The 19450-nt window shown below is 48.6% G+C and overlaps 2 protein-coding genes across 3 annotated transcripts in view; one reads left to right on the top strand and one right to left on the bottom strand.

Annotated features, from left to right (window-relative positions):
• Nucleotides 1–3886: 3886 nt before the first annotated feature.
• The window catches only part of DTX2 (deltex E3 ubiquitin ligase 2), a 43618-nt gene continuing 28054 nt past the window's right edge, over nt 3887–19450 (top strand). The window contains exons 1-2 of one of the 2 annotated variants that reach the window (XM_032756205.2): nt 3887–4020; nt 5760–5933. The gene's annotated coding sequence lies outside the window, so the exon portion shown is untranslated. The remainder of the gene's footprint in view (nt 4021–5759; nt 5934–19450) is intronic. The other variant, XM_058443760.1, reaches the window with a different exon arrangement.
• On the bottom strand, nt 12805–13479 carry LOC116811113 (farnesyl pyrophosphate synthase-like). The gene has a single exon (XM_032756224.1). The coding sequence runs from the start codon at nt 13477–13479 to the stop codon at nt 12805–12807; it is 675 nt and encodes a 224-aa protein (XP_032612115.1).

The following is a 19450-nucleotide window of genomic DNA, read 5'->3' as shown; positions in this document are numbered from 1 at the left end:
ATTTTATTATTTTATTTTATTTTATTTTATTTTATTTTATTTTATTTTATTTTATTTTATTTTATTTTATTTTAAAGACAGAGTCTCACTCTGTTGCCCAGGCTGGAGTGCAATGGCACGATCTCGGCTCACTGCAACCTGTGCCCCCTGGGTTCAAGAGATTCTCCTCCCTCAGCCTCCCCAGCAGCTGGGATTACAGGCGCATGCCACCACGCCTGGCTAATTTTTGTATTTTTAGTAGAGATGAGGTTTCCCCATGTTGGCCAGGCTGGTCTCAAACTCCCGACCTTATGTGATCCTCCCACCTTGGCCTCCCAAAGTGCTGGGAATAGAGGCATGAGCCACTATGCCCAGCTGACAGCCCTCTCTAAATCTTTAAAAATTCAGTCAGGTGCGGTGGCTCATGCCTGTAATCTCAGCACTTTGGGAGGCTGAGGCAAGAGGAATGGGTGAGCCCAGGAGTTTGAGACCAGCTTGGGCAACATGGTGAGACCCTGTCTTGACAAAAAATACAAAAATCAGCCAGGCATGGTGGTGCACGCTTGTAGTCCCAGCTACTCAGGAGGCTGAGGCAGGAAGATCACTTGAACCCAGGAGGTCGAGGCTGCAGTGAGCTATGATCACGCCACTGTACTCCAGCCTGGGAGATACGGTCTCAAAAAATAAATAAATAAAATCTTTGACAATTCTTCAGTTTATCCCCCTACCTTCTGGGGGCTTCTTGGGTCTCTTCCCAGAAAATGTCTTCGTCTGCAAGCCTGTTTATTGTATGCAATTGTTTAAAAAACACAAATGGGTGCATATTCTCATATTCTCTACCCTCCATTTTGAAAGTTCCTTTTGTTTTTTTTGAGACCAAGTCTCTGTCACCCAGCCTAGTGCAATGGTGCAATTTTGGCTCACTACACCCTCTGCCTCCCAGGTTCAAGCGATTCTCCTGCCTCAGCCTCCCGAGTAGGTGGATTACAGGTGCGCACCACTGTACCCAGCTAATTTTTGTATTTTTAGTAGAGAGGGGGTTTGACCATGTTGGCCAGACTGGTCTTGAACTCCTGATCTCAGGTGATCCACCTGCCTCCGCCTCCTAAAGTGCTGGGATTACAGGCATGAGCCACCTTGCCTGGCTCAAAGTTCCTTTTTGGTTTAACAATAGATCTAGGGCACTGTGAGTCTTCCTCATTCCTTCTAGGGCTACTAGTGTTCCGGGGTTATTTAACCAGCCCCCTCCTGCCAGGCAGTTCTTTTGTCTCTGGCCCTTTGCTACGTGTATTAGTTTAAAGTTCACTTTGCAAGTGGCCAAGCCTGTTTCCCTCATTTCCAGGTTCCCAGGGGGCAGACATCCTGCTGCAATTTCAGAAGTCAGCACACTCTTCTCTCTCCTGTCTAAAATATAAAAGTCCATGCCCCCCACTCTCCCTCTTGATACTGTCCTATTTTACTTCTTTTCACAACCAAAACTCTTTATTTTTCCCAAATGAAAATAGTCTGTCTTTTCAGATTTTAAAAATGGAACTCTGGCCAGATGCGGTGGCCCTCACCTGTAATCCCAGCACTTTGGAAGGCTGCAGTGGGCAGATTACCTGAGGTCAGGGGTTTGAGATCAGCCTGGCTGACATGGTGAAACTCTGTCTGTACTAAAAATACAAAAATTAGCCCGGATGCGGTGGCTCATGTCTGTAATCCCAGTACTTTGGGAGACCGAGGCGGGCAGATCACGAGGTCAGGAGTTCAAGACCAGCCTGGCCAACATGGTGAAACCCTGTCTCTACTAAAATACAAAAATTAGCCGGGCATGGTGGCATGCGCTTGTAATCCCAGTTACTCGGGAGGCTGAAGAAGAAGAATTGCTTGAACCTGGGAGGTGGAGTTTGCAGTGAGCTGAGATTGTGCCATTGCACTCCAGCCTGGGCAACAGAGCAAGACTCCGTCTCAAAAAATATATATATACACAAAAATTAGCTGAGTGTGGTGGCGCATGCCTGTAATCCCAGCTACTCAGGAGGTGAGGCAGGAGAATCACTTGAACCTGGGAGGCGGAGATTGCAGTGAGCCAAGATTGTGCCATTTCACTCCAGCCTGGACAACAAGAGCAAAACTCCGTCTCAAAAAAAAAAAAAAAAGGAAAATAAAAATCCCTGATAAAGGATCAATGACCTTAGGATAATGTCATTCCAGGTAAGTATCTTTAACTGGGTACTTGGTCCTCCAAGATTCAGAGGACCTTGATCTCCCTGAAACTATATACATAATATTCAACATACGTAGAATGTGCACACATGTGCGAACACTCACATCATCTAAAGTTCATCATAATCTTACCCCGGCTTCTCTCCATGCTTCTCAGATCCTGCCATAGCCTAGTGCATTTTCTCCTTCCTCACTCCCTTCCCTCCATGTGTCCTCTGTCCTGGCCACCAGGAACTTTGTGCTGCCTCCAGAGTGCATGAGGCACTTTCACATCTCTCTTGCTTTACAAGAGCTTCCCTATGCTCCAACTGGCAAATTTCTCTATGGACTGAAAAACCCACATAGCCTTTATCTGTCTTGTGATGTCTTCTCCCCACCCCCAAGTTAGGCATACCCTTCTGTGCCCTCCTTTATCCAAACATTTTCCCCACTATATCGATATTGTGTGTTTAAGTGCCGGACTTTCCAACTAGATATGAAGCTTTCCCAGGAAAGAAATCCTTTTTTTTTTCTTTCTTTCTTTCTTTTTTGTTTGTTTTTTTGAGACAGATTCCCACTGTGTCGTCTAGGCTGGAGTGCAGTGGCACGATCTTGGCTTAGTGCAACCTTCACCTCCAGGGTTCAAGTGATTCTCTTGCCTCAGTCTCCTGAGTAGCTGGGATTACAGGCACGCGCCACCATACCCAGTTAATTTTTGTATTTTTAGTAGAGATGGGGTTTCACCATGTTGGCCAGGATGGTCTCAATCTCTTGACCTCATGATCTGGCTGCCTGGGCCTCCCAAATTGCTGGGATTACAGGCGTGAGCCACCGCTCCTGGCGAGAAACGTTTTCTTTTTCTTTTCTTTTCTTTTTTTTTTTTCTTTTCTTTTGAGAGGGATTCCTGTTCTGTGGCCCAGGCTGGAGTGCAATGGCGCGATCTTGGCTCACTACAGCCTCTGCCTCCCGGGTTCAAGCAATTCTCTTGCCTCAGCCTCCCGAGTAGCTGGGATTACAGGCACGAGCCACCACACCCGGCTAGTTTTTTTTGGTATTTTTAGTAGAGACGGGGTTTCGCCATGATGGCCAGGCTGGTCTGGAACTCCCGACCTCAGGTGATCTGCCCACCTCTGCCTCTCAAAGTGCAGGGATTACAGGCATGAGCCACTGCGCCCAGCCAAGAAACCATTTCTGATTCACCTATTCACTCTCACACTCCCACTACACAGTAGCTAAATAAATAAATAAATATTAAAAAAAGGAAGGAAAGAAAGAAAAAGACAAAAATTTAAATTTAAAAAGGCTGTGCTCGATGGCTCACACTTGCAACCCCAGTGCTTTGGGAGGCTGAAGCAAGAGGATCGCTTGAGGCCAGGAGTTTGAGATCGGCCTGAGCAACATTGCAACATTGCAAAACCCCCCTCTGTACAAAAAAGAAAAATAAAATTAATTTTAAAAACAAAGAGAAACACAGTGGCATATGACCTGACACCATGTATGTACTAGTAAAAACTAGTTAAAATTAAGTCAGTAATTAATGAAGGAATAAGTCAATGAGTGAGCAGGCGAAGGAAGAAAACATAGACTGGAGCAGGTGCGCCTTGGGTTGAGCCCTTCCCCGCTGAGCCCCGCCTTCTGCCCGCCGCCCGGCCCTGCCGGGACTACATTTCCCAGAAGGCCGCACGCCCCGGGCATGCGCGGCGGCTCGCTCGGAAGCTGCGACGCCGAGTTTCACTCTGGCTGCCTTCTCCTCAGAGTCGGAGTCACAGCCAGAGCCCTGCCCAGGCCGAGCCGGAGCTGCAGCCCGAGCGCGGTGGTGCCCTCAGCCCCGTCCCCTTGTCCTCCTCAGCCTCGGTGAGAGGGCGGGCAGGCCACCTACGCGTCGCTAGGGCTGCGGTCCCGGGGGCGCGGGGGGGCGCGGGGAGCCGGAGCCTAGCTGGGACCGGAAGGGGGCGGGCGTGGGTGTGAGGGGGGCCGACGGCCGGGGCAGCGGGGACACCCGGGGGTCCCGGGAGATCGGGGGTGTCGGGGTGATCGGTCTCCGGGATCAAGGTCCTGAGGGCGGGAGTTGGGGGACTTGAGAGGCGCCGGCAGTTTTGGACGGGACAGGGTGCCGGGTGCGAAAGAGGACGTTCGGATGAAGGCTGAGGGGCTAGCAGGCGGAGGGGCGCGGCCCCCGGGAGTCCAGGTCGCTCGGGAGGAGCGCACCCCTTCCCAAAGTACCCGGAGGAGGCGGTGACGAGATTGCCACCGGCTCCCTGACGAGGGGTTGATCCTGCTGGGGTCTACCCCCAGGTGAAGGGACTCACTGGGCCGGGGGTTGTACTTTGGAGGAGTTTGCTTCCTAAGGCTGCTTCCCTGCTCTCCTGTGGGGGGCCTTCCCAGGAGTTCCTGGTGCCCTGGGTCACTTTTTGGGGTGCGTAAGGGGTGCCGAAAAAGATTTAGAACTCGGTTCCCTTTTATGGAGCTGCGCTTTTATCGCAACTGTCTCAGCCAGCTGCCCTCCTCCTCCAAGCTGGCTCCACTTCTCTAAGCGCCAACAGCGATGGAAATAAATAGCATGTGTACAGACGCCTGGACCCTTGAGAAACTCAGAATATTTCTGCATGCCCTCCTAGCTCCTCTAGCGCTCTAGAAGGTAGACTTTTTTTTTGCGCTCTAGAAGGTAGACTTTCTGGTAGCCACCATCCGGGCTTAAGCCATCCGGATAGCAAGCCCTTTGATTCAGTTGCTCTGTGACCTTAAATATTTACCCTCTCTGGTGTTGATTTCCTGGATGCTTAGCTGCCAGACTGGCTTATGAAGTCCTTTTGGAGTTTTCTGTGAAAGGGCTCAGGCCAGGCACGGTGGCTCATGCCTGTAATCCCAGCCCTTTGGGAGGCCGAGGTGGAAGGATCATTTGAGTCCAGGAATTTGAGACAAGCCTGGGAAACGAAGAGGATTCCTGAGATCACTGTCTCTATAAAAAATCAGATGGGCATGTTGGTGGGTGCCTGTAGTCCCAGCTACTTGGGAGACTGAGGCAGGAGGATCGCCTGAGCCCAGGAGTTGGAGGCTGCAGTGAGCTATGATCACACCACTGTACTGCAGCATGGGCGACAGAGGGAGACCCCGTCTCAAAAAACAAAAAACAAAACAAACAAAAAACCGAACTTTTTTTTTTTTTTTTTTTAAAGAAAAGGGCTCAGAGCCAGGCGTGGTGACACGAGCCTATAATCCCAGCTACTCAGGAAGCTGAGGCAGGAGAGTTGCTTGAACCTGGGAAGTGGAGGCTGCAGTGAGCCGAGATCACGCCACTGCACTCCAGCTTGGGTGACAGAGCAAGACTCCGTCTCCAAAAACTAATAATAATAAAAAATTTTAAAAAGAGCTCAGGGTTTTTTTGTTTGTTTGCTTTTTGTTGTTTTTTCAACCATCTCCTTTATTGTTAAGTGGGTGGAGGAAGACTATTGTACCTTCTGCTCCGCCTAGGCTCTCGGAAAATAAATCTGGTGATTTTCAGTCCCCAGGCACAGCACACGGATCCAACATCTGTACCTTTGTTTTTACTAACTGCTGTTTCTTAATTTAAAACCTGATCATCTTCTTCCTAGCTGGCAAAGGTGCCTTGGAATTTGTGTCGCTGAGTCAGCAAGCCTTTCAGATTTGCCCGGTTTTTGTTGTTTGTGGTTTGTATCAAGATGGGAACTCAAACAAGTCATTCCTCCTAAGGAGCTGGTGTCTTCATCCAGAAGGGACAGTTTGTGTCAGCTCTCCAGAAGGAAAAGGTGAGAGCCATGGGGACTTGACCTTGCTGCCTTCTCTATCTGTTGCAGAGAAGGTGGGGATTGGGGAGGGTGGAATTTGAGGTCTGCAGGATAAACGTGTGCCCTGGGAGTTGACTGTTGATTGCCACCTGTCTCAAATAAATTGCAGTGGCGTCTTGCCAGCTGCTTCTCCTGTTTAACTAACTAGTCTTAGAAGATGCTTTCCACTTTAAGACATGCTTTATGGGATAGAAGACACAAGTCACGATTTCTGCATTTGAACTGGCAGTTTTCATTTCTTTTGTTGCATAAACCCTTACTGGGTGCCAGACAAGATCTCTGTCTTTTGGGAGTGCATTGTTTGGTGGAAAAGACAAACCAGAGTCAGTGACAAGGTGTTGTCAGTGTGATACATACTGAGCTGGGAGATATCACAAGGCCCTCCTACCCACATCCAGAAAGGGGACGGTTAGAGGGAGGGTCAGGAAGGCTCCTGGAAGGTGGTAGTTGAGGGGGGTTGTGAAGGAGGAGCAGGACTTAGAAAGTGGGGCACAGTTGCCTGGGAGAGGAGTCAGCGTTTGCAAAGTCATGAAGCTACCGGGACACAGCTGGGCTACTGTAAGTAGCTTAGTATGTGGTAGAGGAGGCTGAAAAAGCAGGCAGAGGGCTCTGAGTGGGGAGGGTTATGTGGGCCATGCCAAGACTCGGGAGTGGAAGGATTTTAGGAGATTTCCATGAGGGGCATTTTATTATTTTTTTGAGTTGGGGTCTGCTTCTGCCCAGGCTGGAGTGCAGTGGAGTGATCATAGTTCACCACAGCCTCAAATTCCTGGGCTCTGGAGTAGCTGAGGTGCCTACCACCATACCCGACTAATATTTTAATTTTATCTAGAGACAGTGTCTCTCTACGTTGTCCAGGCTGGTCTCTAACTCCTGGCCTCAAGGGATCCTCCCATCTCAGCCTCCCAAAGTGCTAGGATTACAGGCCTGAGCCACCGTGCCTGGCCTTGTGAGGGACATTTTAAAGGAGCACACGGGAATGTGTGGAATGGGTTTAGACTGGATTATTTGCTTTGTGACGGTCTTCTTACACCATGCCAGCTTCTTCGTGGGGAGAGGAAAATGAGTGGTTTTGCCCTCAGTTGCTCATAGTCTAGTTGAAGAGATAAAGTAAACATAGAGAACTGAAAAGGAAGTTGCTAAGAGGGTGTTTTCTTTCATTCTTTTTGTTGTTGTTTTGTTTTGTTTGTTTACTTTTTGAGACAGGGTCTCACCCTGTCACCCAGGCTGGAGAGCAGTGGTGCAATCTCAGCTCACTGCTCAACTTCACCTCCCAGGCTCAAGAGGTTGTCGTGCCTCACCTTCCCAAGTAGCTGGGCTTACAGGTGCACACCATCACGCCTGGCTAATTTAGAGGGTGTTTGCTTTCTGCTGGGCACATCCAGGCATCGTGGGAAGTGCTGTTTAAATTGGGCCATAAAAGGGTGGGTAAGGTGAGGACAGGGGACCAAGTGGGTGGGATTCAGGGTGGAGCAGAGTCATGGGGGTGGGGACAGACACCCTGATGCAGATGGGAGTAGTGGATCCTCACTCTGTGGAGGGGGATTGTGGAGAGGGAGGTATAAATGAGGGGATGGAAGGGAAGGGCACTGGCAAATATTGTTGATAGCAAGGGAGGGGCCGTATTGTGATCGGCTTTGACTGTCAGCTTAAGGAATTTGAATTTCATTCTAGAGATCCAGGGGAGGTGTGTAAAAGACAGGATCAGAGCGTTAGTTCAGGAAGCTTAATCTTGTCTCTCCCCATCTGAGATGTACAAGAGGGTTAGAAAGCAGGGTTGGAGAAGCTGTTTGGGAGGGAGCACTTATTTGTTTTTTTTGTTTTGTTTTGTTTTTTTGAGACAGAGTCTCACTCTGTTACCCAGGCTGGAGTGCAGTGGCGCCATCTTGGCTCACTGCAACCTCTGCCTCCCGGGTTCAAGTGATTCTCCTGCCTCAGCTTCCCAAGTAGCTAGGACTACCAGCACCTGCCACCATGCCTGGCTAATTTTTGTGTTTTTAGTAGAGACGGGGTTTCCCTATGTTGGCCAGGCTGGTGTCGAACTCCTGACCTCAGGTGATCCACCCACCGAGGCCTCCCAAAGTGCTGGGATTACAGGCGTGAGCCACTGCGCCCGGCAGGGAGGGATAACTTATTAAAGTGAGAGGCATAAGGCCAGGTGTTAGCAGGGGGCTTCAGAGGTGAGGAGAGAGCAGGGCAGGCAGTTGCTAGGCCTGGGGGAGCAGGCTGAGGAGGACTGAGAATCTGAGGTTTTTCTCTTGGCTGCCTGGGGGAAATCTAGGGGGAAAAGGAGAATGAGGAAGGAAGATGCGTTTGGCCTCAGACGTGTTGAAGGTATTAAGAGGCCAACAGGAAATGAGGCCATGGGCTAGAGAGAAGAGCCCTGATTCATTCCCCAAATGCCTCCCGAAATTCTGTGCGCCAGGGCTTGTGCTTGGCACTTGGAGTACAAAGATGAATTCAGCAGTCTCTTTGGTGTTTGCCTTATCAGCTAAGCTGAGAACAAGATTGATTAGTACACACTCCTCAGTGTTCATGCCTGACCTACTTTTCCTTATTTAGGAAGTTATTTTTAATAAATGTAGTAAGCTCTGGCAATCTAGGCACCCAAAACAAAAGCTGGGATCATGAAACAAAAGTATATATCTAATCTTTTTTTTTAATTTTAAAAAACTTTAAAAAGTTTTCTACTTTATCAGGTCCCCTTAGAACGTCTAATCATTTCATTTGAACTTGTTTTCTGCTCTTACCCTGAGGTAATCATTATCTCCTTTCTTTCATTTCTTTCTTAGTTTTATCTTACATGTGTATTTCTTTATTTCTCTCTCTCTCTCTTTTTTTTTTTTTTTTTTTGAGGCAGAGTTTCACTTACTGCCCAGGCTGGAGTGCGATGGCATGATCTCGGCTCACTGCAACCTCCGCCTCCCGGGTTCAAGCGATTCTCCTGCCTCAGACTCCTGAGTAGCTAGGATTACAGGCATGTGCCACCATGCCTGGCTAACTTTGTATTTTTAGTAGAGACGGAGTTTCTCCATGTTGGTCAGACTGGTCTCACACTCCTGACCTCAGGTGATCCACCTGCCTTGGCCTCCCAAAGTGCTGGGATTACAGGTGCGAGGCACCGCGCCCGGCCTATTTCTTTCTTTTTTTAGAGACAGTGTCTCACCTTGTAATCCAGGCAGCTGGAGTGCAGTGGCATGATCATGGATCACTGCGGCCCCAGACTCCTGGGTCCGAAGGATCCATCCCCTTCAGCCTCCTGAATAGCTGGGACTACAGGCACAGGCTACCATGCTTAGCTAATTTTTAAAGTTTGTGTAGAGGCAGCTTCACTGTGTTGCCCAGGCTGGTCTTGAACTCCTGGTCTCAAGTAATCCTTCTGCTTTAGCCTCTCAAAGTGCTGGGATTACAGGCGTGAGCCACCGTGCCTGGCCTCCAGGTTGTTGGTATTATAAGCATCCTTTTCCAAAATTTCCATGTATGTCTCCTGTCGTACATATGTAAGGATATAAACTTAGGAGTAGTATTTTGCTGGGTTATAGGGTAAACAAATGTTCAACTTTTTTTGTTTTTTTTTTTTTTTGAGACAAAGTCTTGCTCTGTTGCCCAGGCTGGAGTACAATGGTGTGATCACAGCTTACTGCAATCTCTGCCTCCCAGGCCCATGTGATCCTCCTATCTTAGCCTCCCAAGTAGCTGGGGCCACAGGCACACACCACCACGCCCAGCTAATTTTTTTTGTTTGTTTCTTTAAATAGAGACGAGGTTTCACCATGTTGCCCAGACTGGTCTTGAACTCCTGGGCTCAAGCAATTCACCCGCCTTGGCCTCCCAAAGTGCTGGGATGACAGACGTGAGCCACCGTGCTCGGCAGTGTTCATCTTTCATAGCTATTGCTAGACCGCTTCCTGAATGAAGTGCTTATACCAGTATCCACTTTACCAGCAGTGTCCTGTGTCTTGCAGCTCCACAGTCTTACCAACATTTGCTGTTGGCCAAGTGAATGGGTAGAAAATGGAATCTTTGGGAACTTGGTTTCTAGGTCCCTGAGCCCTGTTGCTGAATATCTCCTCTTATGTTTATTGGCATATGTGTTTCCTGTGAAATATTCATGTCTTTTGCCAGTTTTTCAGTAGGGTTCTTGGTGCTTTATTTTTTGTTGATCTATAGGGCTCTTTATATATTGCTGATTTTAATCCTTCATGTCTATTGCAAATATCTTCTCCCAGCTTTTAACCTATTATTCCGCTTTCTTTAAGGTGTCTTCTGTTGATCAGCCATTCTTCATTTTAACATAGCCAAATGTATTTTTTCCCCAGTACTGAGTTTTCTGGGTCTGGTTTGAAGTCTTTTCCTGAACATAACCCCTGCCTTTAAGGAGTGTATGCATTCTCCAGTGGAGGAGACAGATAATTGCACTCAGACGTCATGTGGGCATTGATTGTTAGAAGTGGCCACTTCTGCCTGTGGAGCGGGAGTGAACGTAGGAAAGATCTCACAGGGCAGAGTCTCAAGCTAGGAATTAAGAGATGAATAAGTGGACAAGTGCGATGGGCATTCTCAATGGGGGATGAAGGGCATGAAACAGCCTGACCTGCCGTGGGCACTGCCGGGAAGTCCAGATGGCAGGAGCTGACGGTTTGAGGGGCTCAGGCAGGGCATCATGAGGACAGCTTTGGGTGATCTGTATGCAAGGGAATATTGAAGCCATGGGAACAGATCCTGAGGATCCAGGGGGAATGGAGAGAGGAGGGGAGAGGGAGGCCAGGGCCTGATTCCCAGATGCAGAGAGTGTTATCAACGCCCGGTGTGGCCCTGGGGAGCACCTGGGGCTTCCCAGGGGCGGGTCCTGTTGGCATGCTGCCTGCTGTGCTGTTGGATGCTGTATTTCACCCTTAGGTGTTGGGCAAAGGCTGACATGTCTACAGAGGGCAGGGCGTGTTGCTGGCAAAGCTAGCCAGAGGCAGAGCACTCTCTCACTTTTTGATAGAGACATGAGTTCAGAGAAGTATTGCTCAACTGTAGGAGTGCGAAAGTACAGTAATAGATGGAGGGAGGCCACAGGGCAGAGGTCTGCAAGTGATGGCCCCTCAGCCAAATCTGGCCCACTGCCATTTTTTTTTTTTTTTTTTTTTGATATGGTGTCTCTCTCTGTTGCCAGGCTGGAGTGCAATGGCACGATCTCAGCTCACTGCAATCTCCGCCTCCCAGTTTCAAGAAATTCTCCTGCCTCAGCCTCCTGAGTAGCTGGGATTACAGGCACCCGCCACCATGCCCGGCTAATTTTTGTATTTTTAGTAGAGACAAGGTTTCACCATGTTGGTCAGGCTGGTCTCGAACTCCTGACCTCAGGTGATCCACCCCCTTGGCCTCCCAAAGTGCTGGGATTACAGGCGTGAGCCACCACGTGCAGCCTTTTTTTTTTTTTTTTTTTGAGACAGGGTCCCACTCTGTTGCTCAGGCTGGAGTACAGTGACGCAATCTTGGCTCACTGCAACCTCTGCCTCCTGGGTTCAAGTGATTCTCCTGCCCCAGCCTCCCAAGTAGCTGGGACTACAGGTGCATGCCACTACACCTGGCTAATCTTTGTATTTTTTTGGTAGATATGGGGTTTCACTGTGTTGGCCAGGCTGGTCTCAAACTCCTGGCCTCAAATGATCCACTCACCTCAGTCTCCCGAAGTGCTGGGATTACAGGCGTGAGCCACTGTGTTCAGCCCCACTGCCTGATTTTGTTCATAAAGTTTTATTGGTATGCAACCCCTCCTGTTTACACATTGTTTATGGCTGTTCTTGTGGTCTAGTGGCAGAGTTGTTGCAAAGACTTTTTCTGTCCTTTACAGGAAAAGCATGCTGGCCCCAGCCATAGGGAGTCTTGGTAGCTGTGGCCACCCAGAGAGGACGTCCGAGCCACCATTGCAGTTTAGCTGGTGTTGCTAGGTAGATCATGGGTCTAGGTCCAGCCTGCAAATGTTGCCATCTTTTCTGATTTTCAAGGGAAACTTGAAATCTAGATTTTTTTTTTGTTTTGTTTTGTTTTTTTTTTACTGTGAATATTTCTTTTCTTCTTTTTTTTTTTTTTTGAGACAGAGTTTTATTCTTGTTGCCCAGGCTGGAGTGCAGTGGCGTGATCTCGGCTCACTGCAACCTCCGCCTCTTGGGTTCAAGCGATTCTCCTGCCTCAGCCTCCTGAGTAACTGGGATTACAGGCGCCCGCCACCACACCTGGCTAATTTTTTGTATTTTTAGTAGAGATGGGGTTTCACTGCATTAGCCAGGATGGTCTTCATCTCCTGACCTCGTGATCTGCCTGCCTCGGCCTCCCAAAGTGCTGGGATTACAGGTGTGAGCCACTGAGCCCGGCCAAATATTCCAATTTTTAAACATCACCTCAGTTTTTAAAAGCCAAACCTTGGTAGCCCAAGCAAAACACATCTACAGGCCAGTTTGTCCGGCGTCAGTCTGTCTTGGTGGGAAAGACAGGAACTCTGGAAACAGATTTGGGTTTTCTCAGTCCCTGGATATCCTTGGGCAAGTGCATGTCTTCTGGTGACTCACTTTTCTCAGTTGTGGAATGGAAATATCCCGCTTCCCCAGTTGTGAGGACCACCGAGAATTACTAGTCAGGTGGAGGGGCTTAGCACAGTGCCTGGTGCCTGGTAAACCTTTACCTGGTAGCCGTTGCTGTTATTCATTTATTTATTTATTTTACACAATAATTTACTTATTGAGAGCCTTCTCTCCCCGCCCTTGCAGTCTCTAGGTCACTTTTTCCACTTGTAGATCTTGTGCACAAGCCCCAGAAAGATGGCTGGGGGCAGGGGCTCTGTGTACTATTCGATGAGACCCATAACGTGGCTGTAACTGTCTTCCTCATACTGCAAGAACACAGCCGGCAGATCCAGCTCCTTGTATAGTGCCTTCACCCGGGCCACCTTCTCGGCCTCCTCCTGCCTGTAATTTTCCTTCAGGATCTGGTACTGTTCCGGAGTGGCCCGTAGCAGACACTGAACCACCAGCCAGCTGCATTTGTTGTCCTGGAAGTCAGTGCCAACTCTGCCAGTCACACTGGGGTCCCCAAAGAGGTCAAGGTAATCATCCTGAATCTGAAAGAACTCTTCCATCTCCAGCAGGATCTTCTTGGCACTGGCGTGCTCCTTCTTATCATCCATTCTTGCCATGTACATGGCTGCAGCTACAGGAAGGTAGAAGGAGTAGAAAGCTGTCTTGTACTTGACAATAGATTTGTGCCTTTTTTCGGTGCATCTGCCAAGATCCACATTGCCCTGGGGGGCTGTGATGAGGTCCAGGGTCTGCCCAATCTCAGTCTGATAGGAACTCTGCAGGAAGAGCTCCATCAGGTTCGGGTAATAGGGCTGCTCCTGGCAATACGGCTTCAGCAGGCAGTAGATACATGCTTCCAGAAGGATAGCATCATTGATGGCATCCAAACCCACGCCCAGCTTCTGATACCAGATCTGTCCCTGGCAGGTAAGGGATGAATCCATAATGTCATCTGCCACTAGGAAGAAAGCTTGCAGCAGTTCTACATACCAGCCCACAGTCAGGGCCTGCTGGAGACTATCAGCATCCTGTTTCCTTGGCTCCACCAGCTCCCGGAATGCTACTAGCACCATCAAACCTCAGTGATACTTGCCTCCAATGGCATTGTACTCCAGGACCTCCTTGAGCCGGGCAATAGCATCTCCTGTCTCTGGGTGCCCCATCTCATCCTCAGTCAGCACCCTAACGATCTGGGAGTAGTGCTGAACGAAATGCTGCTTTTCTTGGGCATAAACATCTGATTTCTGGTTTCCATTCTTTTTTTTTTTTTGAGATGAAGTCTTGCTTTGTCACCCAGGCTGGAGTGCAGTGGTGCGATCTTGGCTCACTGCAAACTCCGTCTCCTGGGTTCACGCCATTCTCCTGCCTCATCCTCCCTAGTAGCCAGGACTACAGGCACCCGCCACCGCACCCGGCTAATTTTTTGTATTTTTAGTAGAGACAGGGTTTCACCGTGTTAGCCAGGATGGTCTCGATCTCCTGACCTCGTGATCTGCCCGCCTTGGCCTCCCAAAGTGCTGGGATTACAGGCGTGAGCCACTGTGCCCGGCCTGGTTTCCATTCATTCTGAGGGAGGAGCAAAGGGCTGTGTTCCTGGATGCGGGTTCCAGCTTCGCTGTTATTTATTTATTTTTTTAAAGAGACAAGGTCTCGCTCTGTTGCCCAGCTTGGAGTATAGTGGCACGATCATAGCTCATTGCAACCTTGAACCCCTGGGCTCAAAGCAGTCCTTCTGCCTCAGCCAGCCAAAGTGCTGGGATCACAAGGTGTGAGCCACCGCACCAGGCCTGCTATTACTGTTAGTGTTACACATCCACTGCTGTCCCCATTACTCCCCTACTTTGCCCTCTGGGTAGGCCCGTAAACCAGGGCTCCACCTTCTGACTGGCTGTAGGTGGTCAGATTGCTCTTGGCCACCCAGGAGCCAGCAGGTTCTTGGTTCTGGAGAAGCTGGTTGACCACAAGGGAATTGTAGGTTACTGGGGCCAGCACCATGGGTGCCCTTTGGAAGGTTCTGCTCTGACCTATCCCTGGAGGGCTCGTCAGGCCCCAGCCAGAAGAGTTGTCACTTCCCTTCCAGCCACCCACTGTGCAAGGGACAAATCACATGCTAGTTTCGTGCCATCTTTCAGTAAGGTGTGGGAGGCACGGGCCTGAGTGATCCCTTTTCAAGCAAAGCCCCATCTCGCCATGCTCACAAGACTACTGCCATCCATAGTCAGGAACATGGATGGTTTGTTCTTCCATTTTTGTGGAGCTCAGGGATGGGGGGATGTGTCTGTTGTCAGGGAAGTGCCATGGTAAGTTGACAGGGCCTGATATTAGTGAAACTACACTGGGATAGCAGCAGCCATTTAAAGTAATAATGGTAAGACACAGCGGTGGTGGTGGTTTGGTTTATATTTATGACCTTTTAAAAGTGTTTGGCATTTTAAGAGAGGTTTGTTTTTTGTTTTGTTTTTTGAGGCTCATGTTGCCCAGGCTGGAGTGCAATGGTGCAGTTCTTGGCTCACTGCAACCTCCGCCTCCTGGGTTCAAGAGATTCTCCTGCCTCAGCCTCCCAGGTAGCTGGAATTACAGGTGCATGCCACCATGCCCAGCTAATTTTTGTATTTTTAGTAGAGACGGGGTTTCACCATGTTGGCCAGGCTGGTCTCAAACTCCTGACCTCAGATGATCCACCCCCCTCAGCCTTCCAAAGTGCTGGGATTACAGGCATGAGCCACTGCGCCTGGCCAGGAGAGTTTTTTTCTGATAATAGAAGTAATACTTTCTCACTTTAGAAAATGTGAAAAGTTCAGATATATAAGGAAGTCAAACAAAATGTCTCCTATATAGGAAGAAGAAAAGAAGCAAGTAAAAAAAAAAAAAAAAAGAAAAAGAAAGTTCTCCTATCGTTTCTCCACTCAAAGACAGCTGTTAACATTTTATTGACTTCTATGGAGTTTGCCCTATGCTTCTGTTTTACGTAATGGAGATAGTGCTATAGTGAATAGCTTTACGTCAAAATTCTTCTATAATTTTCTCAAGTTGGTCTTAATTATTGAATCAACGGAAGTGAACATTTTTAAACCTCTTGATATATATTACCAAATTGTTTTCTTTTCCCCTTTTTTTAAAAAAAATGAATAAAGTTGGGGATCTCTCTGTGTTGCCCAGGCTGGTCTTGACCTCCTGGCCTCAAGTGATCCTCTTCCCTTGACTTCCTGAGTAGCCAAGATTATAGGTGTGAGCCACCATGCTCAGCCGCTGATTTTAACTTGTATGTTTTAAACAAAATTTCTAGTAAAGTAGAACATTTCTTTGATATGTTTGTGTCAGGATTCGACTCTCCCAGGTCTTTGGAGAGGCTTTCTAACAAGGCATCCCCCGTGGGTGGCCATCTGCCCTATAAGGAGGTCATTTCTAGTTCCAGGTCACTCACACTGTGTCAGCTGGTGGGGTGTGGAGTTTCAGGCCCAGGCCTCCTGGAAAGTGCCCGAAAGAGAAACAGCTTAGAAAATAAGGACTTCAACAGTGGTGTGGGTTGAGTTTGGAAAGTTGAGACCATGAGTGGAATCAGAGCTGGGAAGAGATTCTAGAAGTTACTTCCTCTCACTGGTTTCCAGTCCACACTTCTCAGAACTCTCCCATTTTGCAGTCAGGTGCAGTGGTTCACATCTGTAATCCTAGCGCTTTAGGAGACTGAGGTGGGCAGATCACTTGAGGCCAGGAGTTTGAGACCAGCCCTGACCAACATAGCGAAACTTCATCTCTACTAAAAATACAAAAATTAGCCAGGTGTGGTGTGGTGCACACCTGTAGTTCCAGCTACTCGGGAGGCTGAGGCACGAGAATCACTTGAACCTGGGAAGCGGAGGTTGCAGTGAGCCAAGATCACACCACTGCACTCTATCCTGGGTGATGGAGCGAGACTCTGTCTCAAAGAAAAGAACTCACCTATTTGGCAAAGGAGCTTCATGGTTCTCTTGAAGAAAAACAGGAATGGAGGCCACCTCTGTGTCAAAAACAACATCCCACGTTTCTGTGTTTTACTTTTTTTTTTTTTTTGAGATGGAGTTTCGCTCTTGTTGCCCAGGCTGGAGTGCAATGGCGCCATCTCGGCTCACTGCAACCTCCACCTCCCGGGTTCAAGCGATTCTCCTGCCTCAGCCTCCCTAGTAGCTGGGATTACAGGCATGTGCCACCACGCCTGGCAAATTTTGTATTTTTAATAGAGATGGGGTTTCTCCATGTTGGTCTGGCTGGTCTTGAACTCCCAACCTCAGGTGATCTGTGCCCGGCCTACTTTTTTTTCTTTCTTTCTTTCCTTCCTTCCTTCCTTCCTTCCTTCCTTCCTTCCTTCCTTCCTTCCTTCCTTCCTTCCTTCCTTTCTTTCTTTCTTTCTTTCTTTTTAGGGATAGGGTCTTGCTATGTTGCCCAGACTGGTCTCAAACGCCTGGCCTCAAGTGGTCCTCCCACCTTGGCCTCCCAAAACGCTGAGATTACAGGTGTAAGCCACCATGCTTGGCCTGTTTTACGTGTTGACGGACAGCATATAATCACATGTATAAGGGTTTCTGCTTGTAAAAGTCTGGAAACCCATTCTAACTGCCAGAATCACAGAACCTAGAAAAGGGGACATAACTGTCCTGTGGCCACCCAGTAGCGTTCATCTTCTCTCGGGACAGCAGAGCAGGACAGCCAGCATTCTGGTGAGGATTGAAGGATTAATTGTAACAGATTTTAGCAGGTCTGCAGTGATGAGGGGTTTCTCACATATTGTTAAGTTGAAAGTAGCCGGGTCTGAGTAGCGATTAGGAGCCGTGGCTTAGTCTGAGTTGAGTACCTGTTTAAAATCTGCATTCAAAGCCTTCTTCCCAGAGGCCACAACTGCAGTGAGATCCAAGTGTGTGGCTCACCCACCCCGGGGCTCACAGCTGGGCAGGGTGACTTCCACTCAGATTCCTGTGCCAGCGCAGATCTTGTTCTAAAGCTTTTCTAAATGCCCGGAGACTAGAAAGACTTTTGGATACTTTTCTCTTTTTCTTTTGGATGAAATTGCATCTCCAGTAGAACAGCAGCATTCCATGGTGCCTCAGCCATGATCCACTGGACAGAGATTTGCAGCGAAAACCTGACGAGAGACTGTAAAGGAAAAGCAAGATTTGTTTTTCCTGGTCAAAGTTGTTAATATTAAAAGAAAAAGAAAAAAAAAACTTTGGCCAGGTGCGGTGGCTCACGCCTGTAATCCCAGCACTTTGGAAGGCCAAGGCAGGTAGATCACCTGAGGTCAGGAGTTCGAGACCAGCCTGGCCAACATGGTGAAACTCCGTCTCTACTAAATACAAAAAAAAAAAAAATTAGCCAGGCTTGGCGGTGGGTGCCTGTAATCCCAGCTACTTGGAAGGCTGAGGCAGAAGAATCGCTTGAACCCGGGAGGCAGAGGTTGCAGTGAGCCGAGATCACGACATTGTACTCCAGCCTGGGCAACAAGAATAAAACTCTGTCTCAAAAAAAAAACAAAAACAAAAAACCTTTGACCATTAAAAAGTTATATGACTATTTTAGAACATTTGCAAGTACAGAAAGAGGTAAAGAAAGAATAGCCCAGGTGCAGTGGCTCACACCTGTAATCCTAGCACTTTGGGAGGCTGAGGCGGGTGGATCAGGAGTTTGAGACCAACCTGGCCAATGCGGCAAAACCCTGTCTCTACTGAAAATATAAAAATTAGCCAGGCATAGTGGTGCGTGCCTGTAATCCCAACTACTTGGGAGGCTGCAGCAGGAGAACTGCTTGAACCCGGGAGGTGGAGGTTGCAGTGAGCCAAAATTGCGCCACTGCACTCCTGCCTGGCAACAGAGCAAGACTCCTTCTCAAAAAAAAAAGAAAAAAAAATCCCATAATTCTTTGATTGCAGTGACATTTTAGTGTTGTTCTTTCCAGACTTTTAATTTTTAATTGATTTATTTTTATGAGACAGGGTCTCTGTCTGTCACCCAGGCTGGAGTGCAGTGGTGCAATCATGGTTCACTGCAGCCTCAACCTCCAGGGCTCAAGCGATCCTCCCACCTCAGCCTCCTGAGTAGTTGATACTACAGGCACGCACCACCATACATGGCCAATTTTTCTATTTCTTGTAAAGACAGGCTTTTGCTGTGTTGCCCATGCTGGTCTTGTATTCCTGGACTCAAGCAATCCACCCGCCTTGGCCTCCCAAAGTGCTGGGATTACAAGCATGAGCCACCGTGCCTGGCCCTTTCTTTCATTTTTTAAGACTGATTTGTATTCCATCATTAGAATGTTCCATAATTGGTGCAAGAATTCCTTTATTGTAAAGTGTTTAGGCTGCCTCCAAATTGAGGCTTTTTTCCCATGGCCAATTATAATACTAATAATTTTCATAATGAAGAACCCGCATCATTAGGAGCTGGAACAAATTAGGTTTTTAAGCTGCAGCTAAGTGATGGTTAAGCCGAGGCTGCTGCAGAGACTGGTGCACCGACACGCTGCTGTATTGTGCGTAATTGCTGGGTTCAAGGGGAACGCAGTGGGCGTTTCTGGGCAGTGACTCAAAGGTGCCTGTGCCCCCAGAGCAGAAGGCTCACCCGTCCTTTGGTGTTTCAGAGCCTCTGGGATATTGGGCACCTGAAGAGCTGCAGCCCCAGCTCTGCCCTCAGGGAGTTTCTGTTTTGGTGGGGAGAAGGCCACTGAAACCAGGGAGTGCAGCTGTGTTTGCGTAAGTGCCCTGTGCCATGCACACAAGGGTAGGTGGAGCCAGCCCTCTGGCGAGCTGTGGGTCAGGGGGCCCAGGAGAAGGGGATACCATGGTTGGGTCTGGAAGGATGGGCATGTTTGCTTGGGGGCTGGTATAGAGGGAGGATCAATTGCTAGAAGGTGGTAAGTGGCCTGGAATGTTCTGGAACTTTCTAGAA

Source organism: Hylobates moloch, unplaced genomic scaffold (assembly GCF_009828535.3).
Source record: "Hylobates moloch isolate HMO894 unplaced genomic scaffold, HMol_V3 SCAFFOLD_1, whole genome shotgun sequence".
Lineage (NCBI taxonomy): Eukaryota > Metazoa > Chordata > Mammalia > Primates > Hylobatidae > Hylobates > Hylobates moloch.
Note: the sequence above shows the minus strand (reverse complement) of the source record. Positions and strands in the feature narration are given on the sequence as shown.